The 20,131-nt window shown below is 42.5% G+C and overlaps 1 protein-coding gene across 2 annotated transcripts in view; it reads right to left on the bottom strand.

Annotated features, from left to right (window-relative positions):
• Positions 1-20,131, bottom strand: part of LOC108792595 (septin-10-like) — a 54,623-nt gene that overhangs the window by 11,848 nt on the left and 22,644 nt on the right. The window contains exons 2-8 of one of the 2 annotated variants that reach the window (XM_018563410.1): positions 17,354-17,425; positions 16,736-16,853; positions 12,992-13,187; positions 10,744-10,930; positions 8,490-8,651; positions 7,178-7,274; positions 1,948-2,116 (exon numbers count right to left, since the gene is read on the bottom strand). In XM_018563410.1, coding sequence (XP_018418912.1) covers positions 1,948-2,116; positions 7,178-7,274; positions 8,490-8,651; positions 10,744-10,930; positions 12,992-13,187; positions 16,736-16,853; positions 17,354-17,425 — 1,001 coding nt within the window. The remainder of the gene's footprint in view (positions 1-1,947; positions 2,117-7,177; positions 7,275-8,489; positions 8,652-10,743; positions 10,931-12,991; positions 13,188-16,735; positions 16,854-17,353; positions 17,426-20,131) is intronic. The other variant, XM_018563416.1, reaches the window with a different exon arrangement.

The raw sequence follows: 20,131 nt of genomic DNA, 5'->3' as shown, positions 1-20,131 counted from the left end.
TCATCTGGTCTGCACCTGCTCCGCGCTTGGTGTGAACAAGGCCTTTGCATTCCCTTAGCTGAAAGTGACAATCAGGCCATTACAGTGTAGTAGCAAAGCACTAGTTTGTTATTTCCATTTGTGCCAGCCCTGAGACAACAATCTGCATTCAGTGAGAGCTTTAGTAAAATTCCTAACAAGGCTGACTCAGCGCAGCACAGCCCCAAACAGCTGTGCAAGCAACAGGTGCAGGGTGAGGCCACAAAATACCACTGGGGACATTTCCCTGCATGCCTTGCATGGACTCCGTGCCCAGATAACCTATTTTCCATCATGGGACAGCAAGAGTTCTAATGGAGATGGTTTTATTTGTATTCAAATGATTTTAGAAATGTAGTATGTAAGCAGAAAACACAGGTGAAAGAAACCTTTGCTGAAAACATACATTATTCAGTTCTAGACACAGTAAACATAATGTGTGTAGAACTGTCCCTAGCAAGATCCCGACGGCCTGCCTGTGAATGGCAGCGCTTGTTTACAGCGACAGCCAAAATCTCCTCCTCCATGCCACCGGCCTGCGAGACCGACCGAGACCCCTGGTAAGCCCGTACAGCGCATCATAGACCCTTTACAGCCACCTGAGACCCTGAAAAGACCACCATAGACCCCCGCAAAGCCACTTGAGACCCTGTAAAGGCCACCATTGAGCCCGCACAGCCACCCGAGAGCCCGCACAGCTCTCCTTAGACCCCGCACAGCCCACCACAGACCCCGCACAGCCCACCATAGACCCCGCACAGCCCACCACAGACCCCCGCACAGCCCATTATAGACCCACACAGCCACTTGAGATGCTGCACAGCCCTCCATAGAACCCACCAAAAACACCGCAGGGCCACCTAAGAGCCTGCACAGCCCACCATAGACTCCACACAGCCCACCATAGACCCTGCACAGGCCATCTGAGATCCTCCACTGGAGACATCAGGCAGCCACCCCAGAATATGTAGCTTCATATTATTCTGCATTGATGTATAATGCAGTTGTAGTCCACTATAGCCAATTGCCTTTCAGCATTGCTGTATAATGTATTACTGAGATTTGTAGTCCTCTCTAGCTGACGGAAACATTCTGCATTGCTATATAATGTATTGGTGACATTTGTAGTCCTCCATAGCTGGTGGTATTCTGCATTACTGTATAATGTAATACTGGGATTTGTAGTCCTCTATAGCTGGTGGTATTCTGCATTGCTGTATAATGTATTGCTGAGATTTGTAGTCACTCTACAGCTTAGAGTCAGTGGCAGAACTATCAGGGAAGTAGAGATTGTAGCTGGGACCGGGCCCTAGTGCTCCACCACTGTCCTAAAATCATTAGTCTGTATTGTTTTTAAAAAAATTCTCACATGACACACAAAAAAAAGCATTGGTAATTGGTATGGGTGAGTACTTGACGCAAAGTATCGTTACTTGTACTCAGCCTTTCGAAAAATAGTATTGGTGCATCCCTACATTACATAAAAATTTCAATACAGGAGGGTTAGGTGGGCCCTGATCATGAGAGCTTACAATCTAGTAAGAGGATCAAGTGATAAAAAAGGTAATAAATTGTGTGAGGTGAGTTAATGGAAGAAGTAAAAAGACAACAGTTATGTTTCCCACATCTGGTCTGTGTTTAGGTTTTGAAATAAGTATGTCAAGGTGAGATAGGCTTCCCTGAAGAGATGAGTTTTCAGGGATCGCCTAAAGGCAGACACAGTAGGAGAAAAGCAGACAGATAGGTTGTGGTAGGGAGTTCCAAAGAATAGGAGAGGCTCTGGAGAAGTCCTGGAGGCAAGCACGGGAGGAGGCGACAAGGCAGCTGGAGAGCAGGAGGTCTTGAAAGGAGCGGAGAGGATGGTTTGGGTGATGTTATAAGATGAGGTTGGTGATACAAGATAACTCTATGAAAATGACAGCCACCTACCTTACAGGCTTATCTCCGGGACCCAGGTCTTGAAATCCCATTTCCTCCAACTTGCAGCGTCGATACAGTTCATAATGTCTATTGTGGGTCTGTTCCCTCAGGTCCTCCATGTTAGTGCAAATTAGCATCTCACGTAACTTCACAAAATCACAGTGATTCTCATTTTCCACTAGTTGGAAAAGAACAGAAGAGTGATTATTAATGTGAATACGAACAAATTCTAAAAGCTTGCCAGGAAAACATGCTAGCAAAAAGTGAACCATCCCTCAAACCAAGGATGTCATGATCCCAGCACTGAATCAACAGCCCACTGCAAGCCTGGAGGGAAAGATGACTGTTTAGGGCAGGTAACTGCAGCTGGTGTGTAACTACAAGTCCCATGAGACATTGCCAGACTGGTAGTTACAGGCATGACTCCCAGAGGCATGTTGCGATTTGTAGTTAAAATGCAGCTGGAGGGTTGGAGTTGCCCATACCTGGTTTAAGGCTATGCCACAGTAATGAGCACTTTCAGTTAGATAAATATTTGTCAACTTTCACAACTTGTAGATGTGTCAAAACCAAAGTGAATATTCCCACAACCTGGCCTTTATTGTATTAATACCTTCTAGTCTTTTCATTGGGGATGACCGGTATATTTCTCTTACACATGGGAATATGTGCAGCATAGCATGATACTGGAGGACACAAGAGAACCAGTAATCTGTTTGTTTACCCTCTTCATTTAAATATCATATCAGATAATGGAAACCTAATACAAGCCAACTGAGACAGAATGAGTAAATATAAGGACATGTCTATGCATTGTGGGAACTTTTATTATTCAAGGAATTAAATGGAGGAACAATCACAGCAAGATGGAGCAATACTCCAAAAAGCATGCAACTTGGTTCTTGTTACAATTGAAAAAGAAAATCACTTCAATTCACTGAAGGGGATTTATCAAAACTGGAGCAAAATCTAGAGCAGCTGTGCATGGTAACCAATCAGCGTCTCTCTCTCATTTTCAAATCTTAACTGAACAAACTGAAGATAGAAGCTGATTGGTTGCCATGCACTGCTGCTACAGAATTTGTCTGCTCCAGTTTTGATAAATTCCCCCTCTGTGTTTCAGCATCAGAAAAGAAAACATAGGAGGTATTGCCCACAGATGTTTCCTTTCAGTCTCCTCCAAATTTAAAATTACATTCGGATTTTGATTCTATAGACTCTGAGGGAAATGTATCAAAACTAGAGCAGGCAAAATCTGGAGTGGTTGCCCATGGCAACCAATCAGCTTCTATCTTTAGTTTGTTCAGTTAGGATTTGAAAATGAAAGACACAAGCTGATTGGTTGCCATACACAGCTGCTCCAGATTTTGTCTGCTCCAGTTTTGATACATTCCCCTCAATGTGATTTGCCCCAACATTCCTTCAGGTTTAATAAATCACTTTGGCCCTTAGTCCCAAAGAGGGACTTTGTATACAGTGTGTATAGAAAAGAATCCCCCCCCCCCCCCTTTAAAATAATCACATTTTGTTTCTTTGCAGCTTGAAACGCAGACACAGATTTTGTTTTATCCAGCTGTATTTACTCAGTGCAACTTATAACACCCAAGTGAAAGATATAACACCAACATGTCAGAAGAATAAATAAAAAAATATCAAAAACAGAATCACTGAGTTGGAAAAAGGATCACCCCTCCTAAAAATGACTTGTAAACTCAATCAGATGTAGCTAATCACCTTCTCAATGGCACACAAAGCCATTTGACTTTCAACTGTGATCAGCTGATCAGCTATGGTCATTGTGATAAGCACAGCATGAAAAGCTTTCATGAAGCATTTCAGTCCCTGGTAGTGCAACTGAGCCAACAATCAACTATGGGTGGCAAGGCACTGTCAAAACATCTCCGGGATAAAGTTGTGGACAGGCACAAGTCAGGAAATGGATTCAAGAAAAAAATGTCAAAGGTTTTATCAATGCTTAGAAGCACAGTGACATCTATTATTAAGAAGTGGAAGGTATTTGGTACAACCCAGACTCTCCTTGAATCAGGACATCGCTCCAAAGTGAATGAAAGAGCCAGGAGGAAACTGGTCAGAGAGGCTACCAAGAGGCCTACAGCAACTCTGAAGCAGTTGCAGGAATTTATGACAAAGAGTGGTCATTGTGTGCACGTGACAATATCACAAATTCTCCACAAATGTGGCTTGTATGGGAAAAAAGCCACTCCTCAAGAAAGGCCACTGAGCTTTGCCAAAACGCACCTTGAAGATTCTGAGGCCACATGGAAAAAAGCGTTATGGTCAGATGAGACTAAAATTGAATTGTTTGGCATCAACATTAAACTATATATCTGGCGGAAATCCAATACAGCTCACCATCCAAATAACACCATTCCTACAGTAAAGCATGGAAGTTGTACTATCCTGATATGGGGGTGTTTCTCTGCAGCAGGGACTGGAGCACTTGTGAGGATAGAATGAAAAATGGATTGGGCATAATACCGCCAAATTTTTGGGGAAAATATGCTGCCCTCTGCCAGATAGTTGTCAATGGGAAGCTGGTTTACCTTCCCACATGACAATGACCCAAAAGCACACAGCAAAAATGACCACACAGTGGTTGAAGAAGAAAAGGGTGAATGTCCTTTTATGGCCTAGTCAGAGCCCAGACTTAAACCCCATTGAAAATCTGTGGAATGACTTGAAGACTGCAGCTGGATAAAATAAAAACTCTCTTCATCTCAGGCTGAAAAGCAACAAAATGTGATTATTGTAAAGGTGGGTGATTCTTCCACACTGAAGTCTCCAAGAGCTGTAAGAAGCCACTGAATAACTCAGCCCGGCATACTCCACTTGTAACTGAGTTATACATTCTGTGTAAAGCAATATTTAAATACAAAGAATATTTATTTCAAGGAATAAAAAGAAAAAACACACTGAATGTGAAATAAAAAGTAGTAACTATTCTTGTAGACAGTTCACTGCTAGTCTGTTCACCTAATATGACCTTATGAAGGTTCATCATGGAAAATCATTAGCTTGCTCTACAGATTTAATGGCACCATATAATTAATGAGTTTAAATTACCACAGCTCTGTCCTGTCAGCCAAGCTGTCAAATCTATAAGACCCCACATCCATTAAGTCAACATGTATTTTATGTAGGGTTGCACAGATACCAAGTACAGTACTCGGTACAAGTACGAGTACATGTACCGATACTTTTGAGCTCCAAGACTACACTAGAGAAAAATAAAAAAATTAGGAGGCAGCTGTCATTTGTAAGGAGCATACGGAGCTCCTGGGATTTGTACATCTCTGTTTTAATGTAAGATTTTGTTTTTATAAATATAAATAAAGGGATGCACAGATACGAGTGATTGCGAGTACGAGTACTGGTACTTGCTGAGTACTTACAAGTATGAGTACTGATACATTTTTGTTGATTGTCATGTGACCGTTTTTCTAAAACAATATCGACTAATGATTTCAGGACAGTGGTGGAGCGCCAGAGCCAGGTCCCAGCTGCAACCACTGCAACCCTGGTAGTTCTCATCAAAATGCCAAGTATCGGCACTGGTACTCGAAAAGTATCTGTGCATCCCTAATTTATGTGTTTTGGAAATACTGATGTGTACAGACTGACACAGGTTTCCATCAAGTGAAAAGTTATGCCTTTATTATTCGTAACCACTTTTTAGAATACTGAAACGTTTACAGACAGGCATAAGTCAAAATGGCAACCACGTCTCCTCCTGCATGATTTTCAAAAAGGCTACATCCAGCCAAGGCTGATAATTTGGTACTGGACTGAAGTGAGCTTTTATCACTCGGAGAATACAACAGCCAGATTTTCCATTTAAAAGGAGAACTATGAGATGAGTGCTTTTCACTCACCTCATAGTTCTAGCCGACCTGTGACAATGAGACTGTCACAGGTCGGCTCAGTAGATCGGGAGGTGAGCGAACACATACCAGCGTTCGCTCACTTCTCGATCCTTTCACAGCTCTCTGCCGTGACAGGGGAGGGGCTGGATTCCCCCCTCCCCGCTCCGATCCGCCAGCGTTGATTGGCGGAACGGACGGGGGGAGGCGGGTACAGCTGGCTCTGCCTCTAGATAGGCAGAGCCAGCTGTCAGTCACGCAGCTGGGCAGATCCAGACATAATTGTCGGGATCCGCTTCAGCTGCGGCGTCTTAGTATACTGAGCCTAGGGTGATGGTAGGACGCTAGTTTGTGTCCTCCCGTTACCCTAAGGAGAACTATGGGGAAAAGCCTTAACCCCATAGTTCTCCTTTAATAATTTCCTTACTTGCACTCTCTGAGGCCAAAGATCGTCCTCCCTTTTAATCAATATTAAAGGGGTGTTCGACACAGAACCGATAAAAGTAAAATGTGTGCTTTATGCTAAGTAATGTGAAAATGTTAGATGACTACCCTTAATGATTTACCTCTTACTATATGTTGCGTATTACCTTGTGAATAGCATCCAGTACTGGGGCTGAAAAGCTATTTAATAAAATTGGCATTATGCAGTCACAAAATATATGCATTATATTTCCAAAGCCTTACTTATATTCATGACATAGCAGCCTCCACAGGTTATAAATGAGACCAAAAAATTACACCTATATTTGTATGCACCCGTCATGTCCATTTAAACCTAGGATGTTCTCATCTTGCATGCTGCAAGCATTGTCCAGTCTATAGTATTTCACTTAAATCGGACCTTCATCCGAAACTTAGTTTTAATGTCATCTTCTTCCTCCCCCGGCCTCTTATTCTTTTTTTTGGGGGGCGGGGGGGACGAATACCTTTTTGTGGTGGCACTTGCTCCCACTTCCTCAATCCTCCCCTAGGTGAGGATGATGTTCCTCACTATGCCGACACCACCCAACCACCAGCAGCCTCTTGGTATAGCGTCACACATCCCAGGAGGATACAGGACCAGTCTCCCTTCAGTGTGGATCTGGCAGGTACTCAATAGCAATAGACAGCCGGCTGTGAGTCCTTAGCTGGCTTCCAAATCCAAGATAAAGGCTCAGTGTAGCAGCACTGAGAAGAATTGGCTGTGTGAAAGGCAGCATTGGACTTCATGAGATCCTCTTTGATTAGAAGAAGAAAAGCTACATATGTATCACTAGACAGAAACAGATTAAACAGCAGAAGGTATTTCACTTTCTTCCTTTAAGAAGGCTTCAACATTCCTATTTAAAATGAAGACAGCAACAAAAAGGTTTTACCTTGTACAATACCCCAAGGATACTGCCGGGCCTTTACCATCTTGTTTCCAATCTTAACCTCCTCCATACTTCCCACTACTGCAAATGGTAGCTGTGACTGCAAAAACAAATATGTTTTAATAAAAGTGTTTTTTACATACAATTGAGAAGCCCAACAAATAAAGTGCAGGATTTTGGCAGCTAACTTTTCTTTGAGCATTTAGGTTAAGAGGGTTAAGTGTCAGGTTAAATTTTAGGATTCAATTACATCCTAATAGGTGTTAGGATAAGGGTGAAGAATAGGCTGACGTTAAGGTTCAAGTGTTAATTAGAAATGTTCCTGTCTGTCCTGTAGTGCAGTAAGGACTGGTTGGAGGAACTAGAGAGAGCAGTGAGGGACTTGTCATCTGACACAATCAAAAGTGTATCAGATGTAAAGTAAAAAAAGCAGTGAGCTTCACAAGAAAGTGAAGATCAGAGTAACAGTCGAGTACAAACAACCTTAGGAGTGAGGGCTTGTTCATACGATGTCCAGATTCTGTGCTGACCTGATCCGTGCGCTCATGCACCCAAAATGCATCCCAATGTATCCCTATGTGTTTTATGGGCTACAGTTCTCATGAGCGCAGTCTGTTCCGGTCCGGACAGAAAAAATACCGCATGTCACATTTTGTCCGGTAACGGTCCGTAAATGCACGAACGCGTCAAAAACGCAAAGAAAATGCACTGCACTTCAGCTAACATACTGACAGCCCCACTCCAACCAAAAAAACTAAACGGAACACACCAAAAACGCACCAGAAAATTGTGTGAACAAGCCCTGAATGATATTGTATACACTGTGCATTATTGTGAAGTTGTAATGCATCTGAAACACTGGAATAATAACTGTTCAAGATTTTGTACCAATTAAAGCAAAGTATATTCAGCCCAATTTTTAGTCATCAATGGCAAGTTTCCTAAGCGCATGAACTAGCAAAGTAACCCTAGTGAAAATAATTTATAAATCAGGATATAACTAACGGAAAGTTTTCTGTGTATCCATATAACTAGTTTATGGCTTAATGAAAGTCACAATTTTGACTTCAAAATAAAATTATCAGAAGGGTAACAATCAAAGTATGGCTGCTCTATGGATCTAGTATGTGGCTTACTGTACATCTGCAGCATAGTTGTGTCCAGCATAAAGTAGCATACACCAATCATTCCACACCAGGTTAAAGGCCTAGTTTCATCCTCTCACTTGGCAACTCATCTCACAGTTATTAAAATAAAAATGGAGCATTACATGCAGCGTAATAGCAACCGGGTAAATGTGGTGCTGAAGGCTTACATTCATGGAGGCGTTCAGTTTACTAATACTCTCATCATCTGTTGGGAACTGGTAGATTTGGACCCCATTGCTGACCAGTTCACTCATCAGTTTTGTTTTGAACTTATGCAACTCAGACTTTGAGATCACATCTGCTTTTGCTATCACAGGAATGATGTTCACCTACAAACAAAAAAGATGAAAGGCAACATTTGAAGACACCTATACTCAGATGAGGAATGCAGATCTAAAACTTTACAAAAATGTTACTTAAACTGACTTAAAAAGACTGTTCTGAATATTTTAATAATTAATGTGTATTCTTTTCTTTTCAGGTGTTGATGTTTTCTGTACAACTCTTTAGGAAAGACACCTAAGCTTCTGCTAGAAGTTACACAGCATGTACAGGTGAAACTCGAATAATTAGAATATCGTGCAAAAGTAATTGCAGTAAGTGCTGCAAAAGGGGCCCAAACCAAGTACTGAGTACATATGCATGCTTGTACTTTTCAGAGGTCCGATATTGTTCTATGTACAATCCTTGTTTTATTGATTGCATGTAATAATCTACTTTTTTGAGGTTGTGGATTTGGGGTTCTTGGGGTTTTCATGAGCTGTAAGCCATAATCATCACAATGATGACAAATCACGGCTTGAACTATCTTGCTTTGCATGTAATGAGTCTATCTCATATATTAGTTTCACCGCATAAGTTGCATTAGTGAAATAAATGAACTTTGCACGATATTCTAATTATTCGAGTTTCACCTGTATATCTGCCATTTAGACATTTAAGATTTATCATATCTTTATTTTATATCTCTTATTGTTAGTTAGCAATCCCCAACTGTAATTGATCTATTCTGTTTGCTTTACTATGAGTTATGCTATTTAAGCTGTTGTTTCTGAAGCATCGCTAATACATCTTACTCGGAGAAAGAATTTGTTGGGGATTATTTATAAAAGTTCTACCTGGCGTATAGCCATGGCACTAGTGCCCCTAGATCGTGTTACATATATACATTTCCTATGCTTATTAGCGCCCTATAGGGATGCTAGTGCCATGTGAACTGCATCCGCACAGTTATACACCGGGCAGAATGTTTATAAGTGAATTCCCAAGTGTCCAGTTTTTGGATCTGGTGACCATCAAAGCTACTGGCATCCTGCATTATCTCTGACCATCACCTGTCCTTCCTAGTACACAAAAGCAGGCCCAGGTAAGACGTTTTGTGTGCTCAAGGGACAGTCTGATCATGAAGGAGTAAATACTACACCTAAACAACTGACTTTGTGGATGAATGCTGATGTAATGCAAGTATTATTTAAAGGGAACCTGCACTGAAAGAATGACAGAGGCTGCCTTGGCTTTCTCTGGCCTCAATACTTTGGGAGCCACCAAGCCAAAATATGCATGCCATCAGTGAAGCCAGTGGAAAGTCGAAGCTCCTTATCCGCATATTGTTCCAGTGGATATACATATTGAAGTCTCTGGATCAACATAACAGCAAGGCAGCAAGTTTTTTTAACTGCTTGAAGACCAGGTGTTTAGATCCCCTACCTGGCCAGGCCATTTTTCAGTGTTCAGCGCTGCGGTACTTTGACTGACGTTTATTCCGTCACGCATGGGGCGCACGTCTCGGGGCTTCATACAAGCGATCCGCCGGCTCTATAGCCGGCGGATCGCTTGTATATTAACGGGCATCGCTGTAGCTTTTCAAATAGCGGGGATTTCCCGCTCGCGCGCGCCCGAGCGGGTGGATGTAACAGGACGTGTATACACGCCCAGTTACATCCAAGAAGCTCCCGGCAGGCCGTGTATACACAGCGGCTGGCCGGGAGGTAGTTAAAAGAGGAGTTCACCCATGACAACCTATGTATGAAGTGTAAGCATAACAAGAGAGTAGGCAGATTACCAATACTAAAGACCCTTTAACTAGATTTTCATTTAAAATATAAAACCAAAATAGAGAAGAGGATCTTTAAAGGCAAATGGGTCACACCTATCCCACGCTAAACTTTGTCATGTGGAAGGGTGTGGATAACTCACTTTCTGAATCTTTTCTTTAAAATAATCTTGGGATAGGTAACGCAGGTGCCAGGAGGCAAATTTAATTTAAATAATTTAATTTCGTTTTTATAAACCTCTAAAAAATAAAGCTGCCATCTGATGGCAAAAGTCGACTTCCTTCCACTAAAACAAACATACACTGATACACAGACATATACACACACACAGCTCCGATAAACAAGAGAACATGAAGTATAAAATTACCTTGCTGTCTAACTTCTTCATGGTTATCAGATCAAGGGATCTGAGTGAATGTCCAGTGGGAGCAACGAAGTAAAGGCATGCATGAATGCGGCTGTCATGGTATTTGTACAATAAACGCTTTATCTTTAACTCTTCTTGCAAGTAGGCTTCAAACCGTGTGTCAATGTAGTCCACGATGGGCATATAGCTGCAATAATATGAAACAATTACTAGCACGGTTTAGGGAATCTTTCTGCCTACAAATAAATGAAAAGCTCTAAATACACAAGTATGCGAATGCAGAACTACTGCCTTTTATCAATTTCTTTATTTAAAGGGGAAGTAAAGGAAACGTTTTTTTTTGTAAATGCAGAACTGTAAGTCTCCTCTGCCATAAAAGCTTCTTTCTACCATTCAGCAAATGCCGAGCTAAAGTAAGAACCGTGCGCATATGCGCGGGTTACATCATCAGGAACTGCCCAATCAGGTTGCTGAAAACTCGAAACCCACAAAAGAACCGAGCCTAAAAGTGCCCATACACTGTGCGATTATTGTACGATAATCGCGGGAAATCCCGCGATCGTACGATAATCGCAAAAAGTATGGAAGGAGTGTGACCGTTTCTACTGTATGGTCGCACGTCTTTTGTCTAACGAACATGTTTGAAAACCAGCCGAAAACCGTATGATTTTCGGCTAGTTTGTGGCATGCTTGGGAGACAAATGCCGAACGGGCCGGTGTGCGCATGCGCACACTACCCGTTCAGCATTGCGGTCATCGGAAGCCCGCCGCTCCACGGGTCAGGCTTGCGATGATCGCAAGTACGATTTGCCTGTCCAAGATGGGCAGATCGTACGGTTTTTAAATTACTTTAAACCCTTGCAAGAGAAAAGTCTTGCAAGGGTTGTAAAGTGTATGGCCACCTTAAGATGGAAGCGCCAGAGAAGGAGGATTGCGACACTTGAGGGGATTGGTTTGGCGAGTAACTCTGCCATAATGCTAGTAGAAACTAATGTAAATATATGTCTGTGAAAGTTCTCATTCATCCAGACCATGGTATCGCTGTAAAAAATAAGTCAAGGCAACTGGACTTGCTGTATTTTTCTTGAAGACGTTTCACTTGTCATCCAACCAGCTTTTTCAATTCAGAATGACTTGTACAAAAAATTACCTGGGAATAAATATGGTGAAAGTTGCTCCAATCCACATAATCTGTTGGTCACAAGCAGGTGTCGATTGCATTTGCATAATTGGAGTCTAGGAGGTGTTATTAACCTGCACTAGCCCGTCTGCTAAACCACAGTGTTTCAGCAGGCAGGCTAGTGGGAACGGACCCTTAGGGTTTGTTCACACCACATGCAGTGCGTTCCGGTCCGACCCTGGCCAGAACGCACTGCCTGGCATTGCGGCCGGCTCAGTTTTTTCCCGGGCTGGAGGGGGCGTGGCGGGCAATGGCTACGATGCCATTCCCTTCAATGGCCCGCCACGACCCCTCTAGCCCGGCAAAAAAGTGAGCCAGCCGCAATGCAAGGCAGTGTGTTCCAGCCAGAATCGGCCCGGAACGCACTGCATATGGTGTGAATGAGGGCTCAATTAAGCAGAGAGCTGCAGTAATCAGTTTTATGCCAGTTATATGACAGATGAGTTCTAACAGACTGCTATGAATGATTGCACTAATACTTACTAAATAATGGAGGAGTCATTAATGAAAAAAGCACGGCTGTTGGAGTTACCATTTCCAAACATATATACCGTATTTTGCGGTCCATAAGACGCACCGGACCATAGGAAGCAGGGAGGTCCGGCGCGCCTTATGGAGCACTCGAGACTGTAGCTTCTGTGACAGCTTCTATGACAGAAGCTGTCACAGAAGCTGCAGTTAGTGACCGCTGAGACAGGTGGCGCTGTGATTACAGCGCCACGGTCTCAGTGATGACACAGAGCAGGCGAAGAACGTCTATTCTTCGTCTGCTCTATGGTTATCTCGATCGTCGCTGTTGCTCGGTTTTAATACGAGTGATCTCATTAGATCACTCGTATTAAACGAGCAGTGGCTCCTACTACACGCCCGGCGCCCGAAACTGCATGTCTCGGGCGTCGGGATTCGCTCCATAAGACGCAGGCACTTTTTCCCCCTCCTTTTGGGGGGAAAAAAGTGCGTCTTATGGAGCGAAAAATACGGTACATATTACAAATGTTTCTGACATGTAGGGACAGCTAAAGGCATGAAGCAACACAGACAGATGGCCATACTAAATGTCAAACAAACCTGTCTTCTTTGTTTATCTGGTCCCCAAATCCTACAGTATTCACGATAGTCAACTTCAAGCGTACATTGCTTTCTTGGAGGTCATAGGTCTGTGACCTGAGCTTTACTGATGGCTCAAAGTGAGTGGATTCATGTTCTTCAAAATTCGTATTAAACAGTGTGTTTATTAATGTTGATTTTCCAATACCAGTTTCTCCTGCAAAGTAAATATATACACATAAATAAATCATAGCCTTGTAGTGTTTTATCCTTTATTAACACAACATTGTTTAAAAGCTTTAAACAGCAGCAAGCAAATTCTGCACATGATCATATGACCACCAAAATTCAACAGTCTACTTTTACACTGGGTGCAATTGCCTCCAGGCCCACAAGCCCAAGCATGACTGCTCCCCCCGTTTATAGACCAGCTGTTAACAGATAACATTATATTCTGAATTTTATGCAAAGTTAGTATTCCAAGACAGCAATAGCATCTTGCAGAGTAGCAGAAGTCAATCTGGGTAGTTATCTCAAAGGGTACTAATAAGGTTGGGACTCACAGTTATTGAGAGCTGCTTACTGGCCTGGCAAAAAATAAAAAATTATTTACTGGTTCTGCTAGCATGGTGATACAAAGATTACTTTCTCTAATATTTAAAATTGTCACAGGGCACAGTGAGGTGAGGTGTTCCCAGATTTGTCTCATGGCAAAGTGCAGCAGGGGAAATCCAAGACAACTTCTCATATTATTTCAGGTGAGGTATTGATTAGCAAGTATAAAGGTGCCCATACACCTTATGATTATCGTACGATAATTGTATGCGATCGCGTTTTCGTCCGATAATCGCAAGGTTGATTGGCAGTGTACAACTGCAAATACTGTACAATCGTACGACTTTTGACTCTCAAGCATGTTTGAAAACTTTGGTCGATCGTACGATTTTTGCAAGGTTAGTGGCGTTTCCGAGCGTCAAAAATTGTATGATCTACACTGCTCATGAGCAAACGAAAATACGCGCGGTTGATTACCGTAATCCGTCCAGGTGCTTTTCTTTAATTACGGCTAATTGAACCTTGCCATAATTGGGGCATGATGGGGCATGTACGATAATCGTAAGGTGTATGGCCACCTTTAGTAAGCACCTGGGTAGGGAAACCATAGACTACTGGTCACTGGGGACTAAGGGCCGGTTCACAGTCCGCGTTCGGTGCGTTCGGCCTCTGGAATGCAGTGGAACGCAAGCCACCGGCTCCCTGCGTTCAGGGGCGGGTGGGGGCGTGGCGGTGCATTGAAGTCAATGGCACCGCAGCCATGCCCCTCGCCCGCAGTGCGATCACCCGCACTATTTTGCAGATCGCATTACTGTTCCTGTGTTCCGGTCCAGTGCTGCGTTGGCATTGACTTCAATGCACCACCACGCCCCCTTCCGCCCCTGAACGCAGGGAGCCAGTCGGCTTGCGTTCCAGAGGCTGAACGCACAGGAACGCGAACTTTGTACAAATAAACGCCAAAGGGCCACCCTTCTTCCATTCGTGGCCAGTCCTGAATTCTGTAGGGATCGGCACTCGTAGTTATTTGACTGCCTTTCCCTATAGCATTATCCTGTGAGCCAGGGCAAGCTTGATGACGTCCTGATATCAAAAGAAGTCTGTTGAATGTTGCTAGGTCAGAAGAAGACCGGAGCTGAAAGATGGAGCAGGGTTTTCAGAAGAAGGGAGAGAAGTATTGCAGTGACAGCTGTTTTTTTTTTATCTAACTACAGCTTGGAAGGTAATTTATTTTAAACCCGGAGCGGGGCATGAATTGCTATAGTTCCATGTTATAAGCAGTCATTAACACATACACATCGTACCCTTTTTGCAAGCATTGATCCTACTCAAGCGGATACTCTACTGGATGTTACGAAAGACGAGATCTCTGCATATGTTTTGGAAAATCACTAACACTATTTGAAGGATGTACTGTAGCTGCCATGAATCTGCAGGGAAAGGGGTTGGGTAGCCAAATTATGTTATGGGATGTCAGCCAATTCGGATTGGCTGTCATCCAGTGTAACCTCCAGCAATTACTTTATGGGTGTGAAATACCAAATCACAAAATCAACCAAGGGACCTCTCCGTAAGTATAGTGCAGATATGTGTTCACTCAAATTCTGGCTGCGAATACAGTAAGCAATGTCTATGCAAAAAAGTCATCCCGACACAATGTACAGTATGGCTCAATGTTAAGGTGCCCATACACCTTACGACCATCGCAAGACTTTTGTCTTGCGATGGTCGTATGCTTATTGAAAGCTCGTACGATCTGCCCACCTTGGACGGGCAGATCGTACTTGCGATCATCGAAAGCCCGCCCCGCTGAGGGGCGGGCTTCCGATGACAGCAATGCAGAACGGGCAGTGTGCGCGTGCGCACACCGGCCCGTTCCGCAGCTATCGGACGAGCAGGCTAGAAACCCGCCGACAATCGTACGATTCTCGGCGGGTTTTCGAGCATGTTGGTTCGACAAAAGACGTGCGACCGTACAGTAGAAACGGTCGCACGTCTTCGTTCACACTGCTCGATTCTCGTACGAGAATCGAGCAGTGTATGGGCACCTTTACCCCTATTATGCGAATACAAAAGCCCCTAATTAGCAGTAGAAGGATCAGAGTAGAAAAGCAGAAGGGAAAGTAGAAAGAGTCATATAAAACAAAACAGAGAGATTCATTGATGTACCATTAAATGTGCCATTGTACCATTAAAGCAGAAGTATAACATGAGAAAGGTGAAGAACTAAGCACAAGCAAAAGGAATACATGACAAGCATTAGCAGGCAGGTAAATTAAAACACACACACATATGTATGTGGCAGTGCGTGGCAATTGGCTTTATGGGTCAGGGATGGGTCCTGGAAGGGCGCGATGTGTTACCTCTATTTGACTTGTGGTCCCTTTTAAGGGAAGAGCCAAATGTAAACTGTCCTGCAGGTGGAAAGGTCAAAAGGAAACTCCACAGAACAGGAGGAATAGCAGGAGACACATGGGCTGTATGTGGTGGAGACACACGAGATTTGTGGAATGCTGTTTTGGAGCGCTAAAGTGCACTGAACACTGCTGTGGACTGTTAAGAAGTACCCCAAAAGTCCTGGGATTGGGACATTTCACCTGTGTGAGACAACCTTGCCAAGACTTTTGGTGGACTTTGTGTATTATGCGCTGATGAAAAGCAACTTTCCGTGGAATATACTGCTTTGTGAAAAATAAAAGACGGTCCTGTTAATGACAAACGGCTTTGAGAGTGATCCCTAAATGCTCACCATTTGTTCTAATATTCCCTGAGTATCACTATATACATATATACACACACACACACACCTCGACTAGCTGGAGAATTTTCATATTGCTCTGCGGATTACTTTGCTAATATGCACCTTTCCTTTCATCTCACAGTGGGAGCTCAGATACTGTACATTAGAGCTTATTTATAAAACCCCTTAAATGGTAGGTGACCACCAGTGAGGTGACAGGAAATACTGGCATTTATATTCCTTTAGCAGCATAATAAAGAATGCAGTTCCTAACACTTGATTTCTACTGATAACAAAAACAGGCTACTACCGATAGTTGTTCCCCCCTAAAACTATTCTACCCATATCAAAACCTGTCCAACTATTTCACGTAACAAACATGACACCACAGACTGGCATCTATCTGCAAATGAACATCATAGTTTTCATCATTGTATGTGATTGTTAGTTCATCTGAATACATTTAAACTTACCAATACATAGGATATTGAAACAAAACCCTTCATGGACGGATCGACTCACAAGCTGGTCTGGTAAACTGTCAAAGCCCACGTGACCAGACAGAGGCAAGAGCCGTGAACTGTCATTCTGCTGGAGAGAAAAATGATCCAGAATTTTTTACGCTTTTGTTATATTTTTAAAGCGAAAAATAGGAAATAACTGCTACAACAACAAAAATATATACACATATACACTTTTATAAACATAGAAAATAAGACAGGCGAGACGGGAAAAAATCTCCTAAAAGGAACTGAGGCAGCCAAGGTTCCTAATCCTTTCCTACTCTATCCAATATTAAAAAATAAGAAAACAATAAAATGGTAATAATGCACATGTATATTGTTTTCAAGGCAGCCTCATGTGCTTTTTTATTATTATTTGGTTACCCTTGAGGTTCATACAATGCATAAAAAAATATTCTTTCACAAATTTTACACAGCACTGTAATGAACACTCAACCTAATATTCATTCTATAGCGATTTTTTTTTTTTTTTATCAGCAGTAAATCATCTGTTAATAAAATAATTTTCCTAATGATGAAAAGTTTTAAACCATTAGCCCAACACCCCAGCATACTACGGAAACTCACTTTTCTTCCATCTCGATTATGGTCGTGGGAAGGGCTCTGTGGGGCTCTCATTCCAAGGTTTGATTGGTAAACCTGTGGTAACAAAAAAAAAAAGAATATAATGAAGTATTCAAGTTGCAGCAGATATCTCCAGGCTTCAATATCTCAAAACCCTGTTATGTCATTGAAATTAGGATTTCTTTATAAAATACAAAGCAGCGTACTATGGCAACAGTTACACAGGAAATTGTGAAGGCACGCGCAACTTCACCTGTAAAGGTGGCCATACAATGTACAACCCTCGCAAGACTTTTGTCCTGCACTAGTTGTAAAGTAATTTAAAAAACGTACAATCTGCCCATCATGGACAGGCAGATCGTACTTGCGATCATCGCCAACCCGCCCCGCTAAGGGGCGGGCTTCTGATGACTGCAATGCTAAACGGGCAGTGTGCGTGTGCGCACACCGGCCCGTTCGGCAGTTGTCGAACAAGCACGCCTGCTTGTTTGACGGAAGACGTACAGATCGTACAGTAGAAACGGATGCACCACTTCCATACACTTTGCGATTATGGCACGTTCGCGGGATTTCCTGCGATTATCGTACGATAATTGTAAAGTGTATGGGCACCTTAAGCGGGCAAATCTGTGAAAAGCAAGCAATGACAAAAGCAGTGATCCAATATTCATTAAAGGAAACATGTGCTGACATATACTTCTAAAAAGGAAAAAGTCAAGGAGAATATTGATATACTGAACTGCTCATCTATCTTGCCCCATACTTCCAGCATTAAACTAAAACTACAAATGCTTTTAGGTCAAATATACAGAAACTTCAAGGTTTTTAAACAAAATGTTAAGACAAATTCCTATTTTCTCTTTTATAGATAGTTATTAGTTAGATAACTATCAGTGCTAAATGGGAGAGAAGCTCTGTCTTTACTACAACCACACGCACTAGTCTAACATTAGCCGAATTGAGTGACATTTTTTTATGTCTATGGCCACCTCTGGGCATGATAGTCACTCCAGCAAACTTTTCTCAGAAGAAAAGCAATATAGAAAATTATACCAATTTGGTTTTTTTTTAGCGAATATTACAAAAGTGAGATTACGCCGGTGCATGCAGCAACCCTATAAGGCATGGTTCACACCTGCACGTTCCAAGAACACACGGTGGTCTGCACTTTTGTGGAAACGCGCACAAACACAATTGCGGTGCATTTAATTTCTAATGGTACCCCCAAACGCGGCCGGCAAGTCACGCGGTTTTCTACCACGTTTGTCCGCGTGCAAATGCGGCAGAAGAAAACATCCTGCGCATGGCACAAAATAATGCAGGAGCCTTTTTGCTGCACAAATATGATGGAAATGCAACACGCACAGGTATTACCAGGCCTAATGTCTATGGTCAGCTTCATATGGTGGTGGCAGCCAGATCTAAATGGATGTGCATTCGTTTACATCCGAATATACACCGACTCCGTCCAGTTCCGGAAAACCCAACAGAACAGAGTTCCATTTTGGTGGACCTGATCGTGTCGGATCGGGGGTAATCTGATGTAAACGGACACATGTCCGCTTACATCCAACTCCTCACAGACCCAACATGGGGTCTGGTAACTTCAGTTTTTTTCGCAAGATGGAAGAAAAGAACTGGGCAGACATGGTTGTCACAACAGTGACATCTGTTCCGAACTGCTCTGATCCGTGCACGGATCCCCTGCTGATCAGAACTGGCAGGTGCACGTGTGAAAGGGGCCTTAAGCAAGAGGGTCAGCATGACAGCTGGGGAAACAGCATTTTCAAAATGGCAGTGTCAAAGTTTCTTCCTGGACAAGGTTTGCAACCCTTCCCTACTCTATCCAAGACTAAAAAAAAGGAAGTTTTAGATAGAGATGCATTTTAATGGAATACAAAAATTCCAGAAGAGAAAGCATGTCAAAATGTGAATGACGCATCCCTAAATAACACTGCATATAGGGAATTTATCAAAACTGGAGCAGACAAAATCTGGAGCAGCTGTGCATGGCAACCAGCTTCTCTCTTCAGTTTGTTCAGTTAAGATTTGAAAATGAAAGACAGAGGCTGGTTGGTTGCCATGCACAGCTGCTCCAGATTTTGATAAATTCCCTCCACTATTCCCTTGCAATAGGAGAGCATTTGACAGTTCTTCAGTACACAAAACCCTCACATACTATGTGTATGCCCACTAATTCTACTTCATCATACAAAGTCATTACACAACTTAGTCAAAGCAGAGATGAAAGCTTCAAATTAGGAGAGCTGTTGAGTTGTCAGATCATGTTGAACTTGTTGCCAAACTCATCAGATATTTTTCTGCCTCGGTTATTTGGCTATGACTTGCTGAGGACTCGCCAGATATGTTAATTTTTTTTTAACTCACGTGGCACCAAAATACTCAACACTTTTCAGAACAAATTAGATTTTTTTTTTTTTTACAAAAAAGAGTTGCAAGAGATTTAAAAAACCATATCAGAGTTTTCTTATTGGTTGTCATTTGAGGTTATCAGTAAAGCATTCTGTGATAACCAGAAGGGAACGTCTATTCTGACAACTCTACCTAATTTGGTGTATAACAAAAATCCAGCTCACAAGAAAAAGCTCAGTGTTAAGCTGAAGATATGTAGATAAAGATTCCATGGGTTCCATAGTGCTTGGATTACACAAGTCCAACTTGAATGGCAACAATTATCACCTTGGGATTTTCAGTAATATGAACGAGCAGCAGAAGGAATTCTGTACATGAATCGCTTTCTACAGTAATATATATATATAT

Source organism: Nanorana parkeri, unplaced genomic scaffold (assembly GCF_000935625.1).
Source record: "Nanorana parkeri isolate BGI_ZX_2015 unplaced genomic scaffold, ASM93562v1 scaffold21, whole genome shotgun sequence".
Taxonomy (NCBI): domain Eukaryota; kingdom Metazoa; phylum Chordata; class Amphibia; order Anura; family Dicroglossidae; genus Nanorana; species Nanorana parkeri.
The sequence above is the reverse complement of the archived record's forward strand: the minus strand, read 5'-3'. Positions and strand labels throughout refer to the sequence as shown.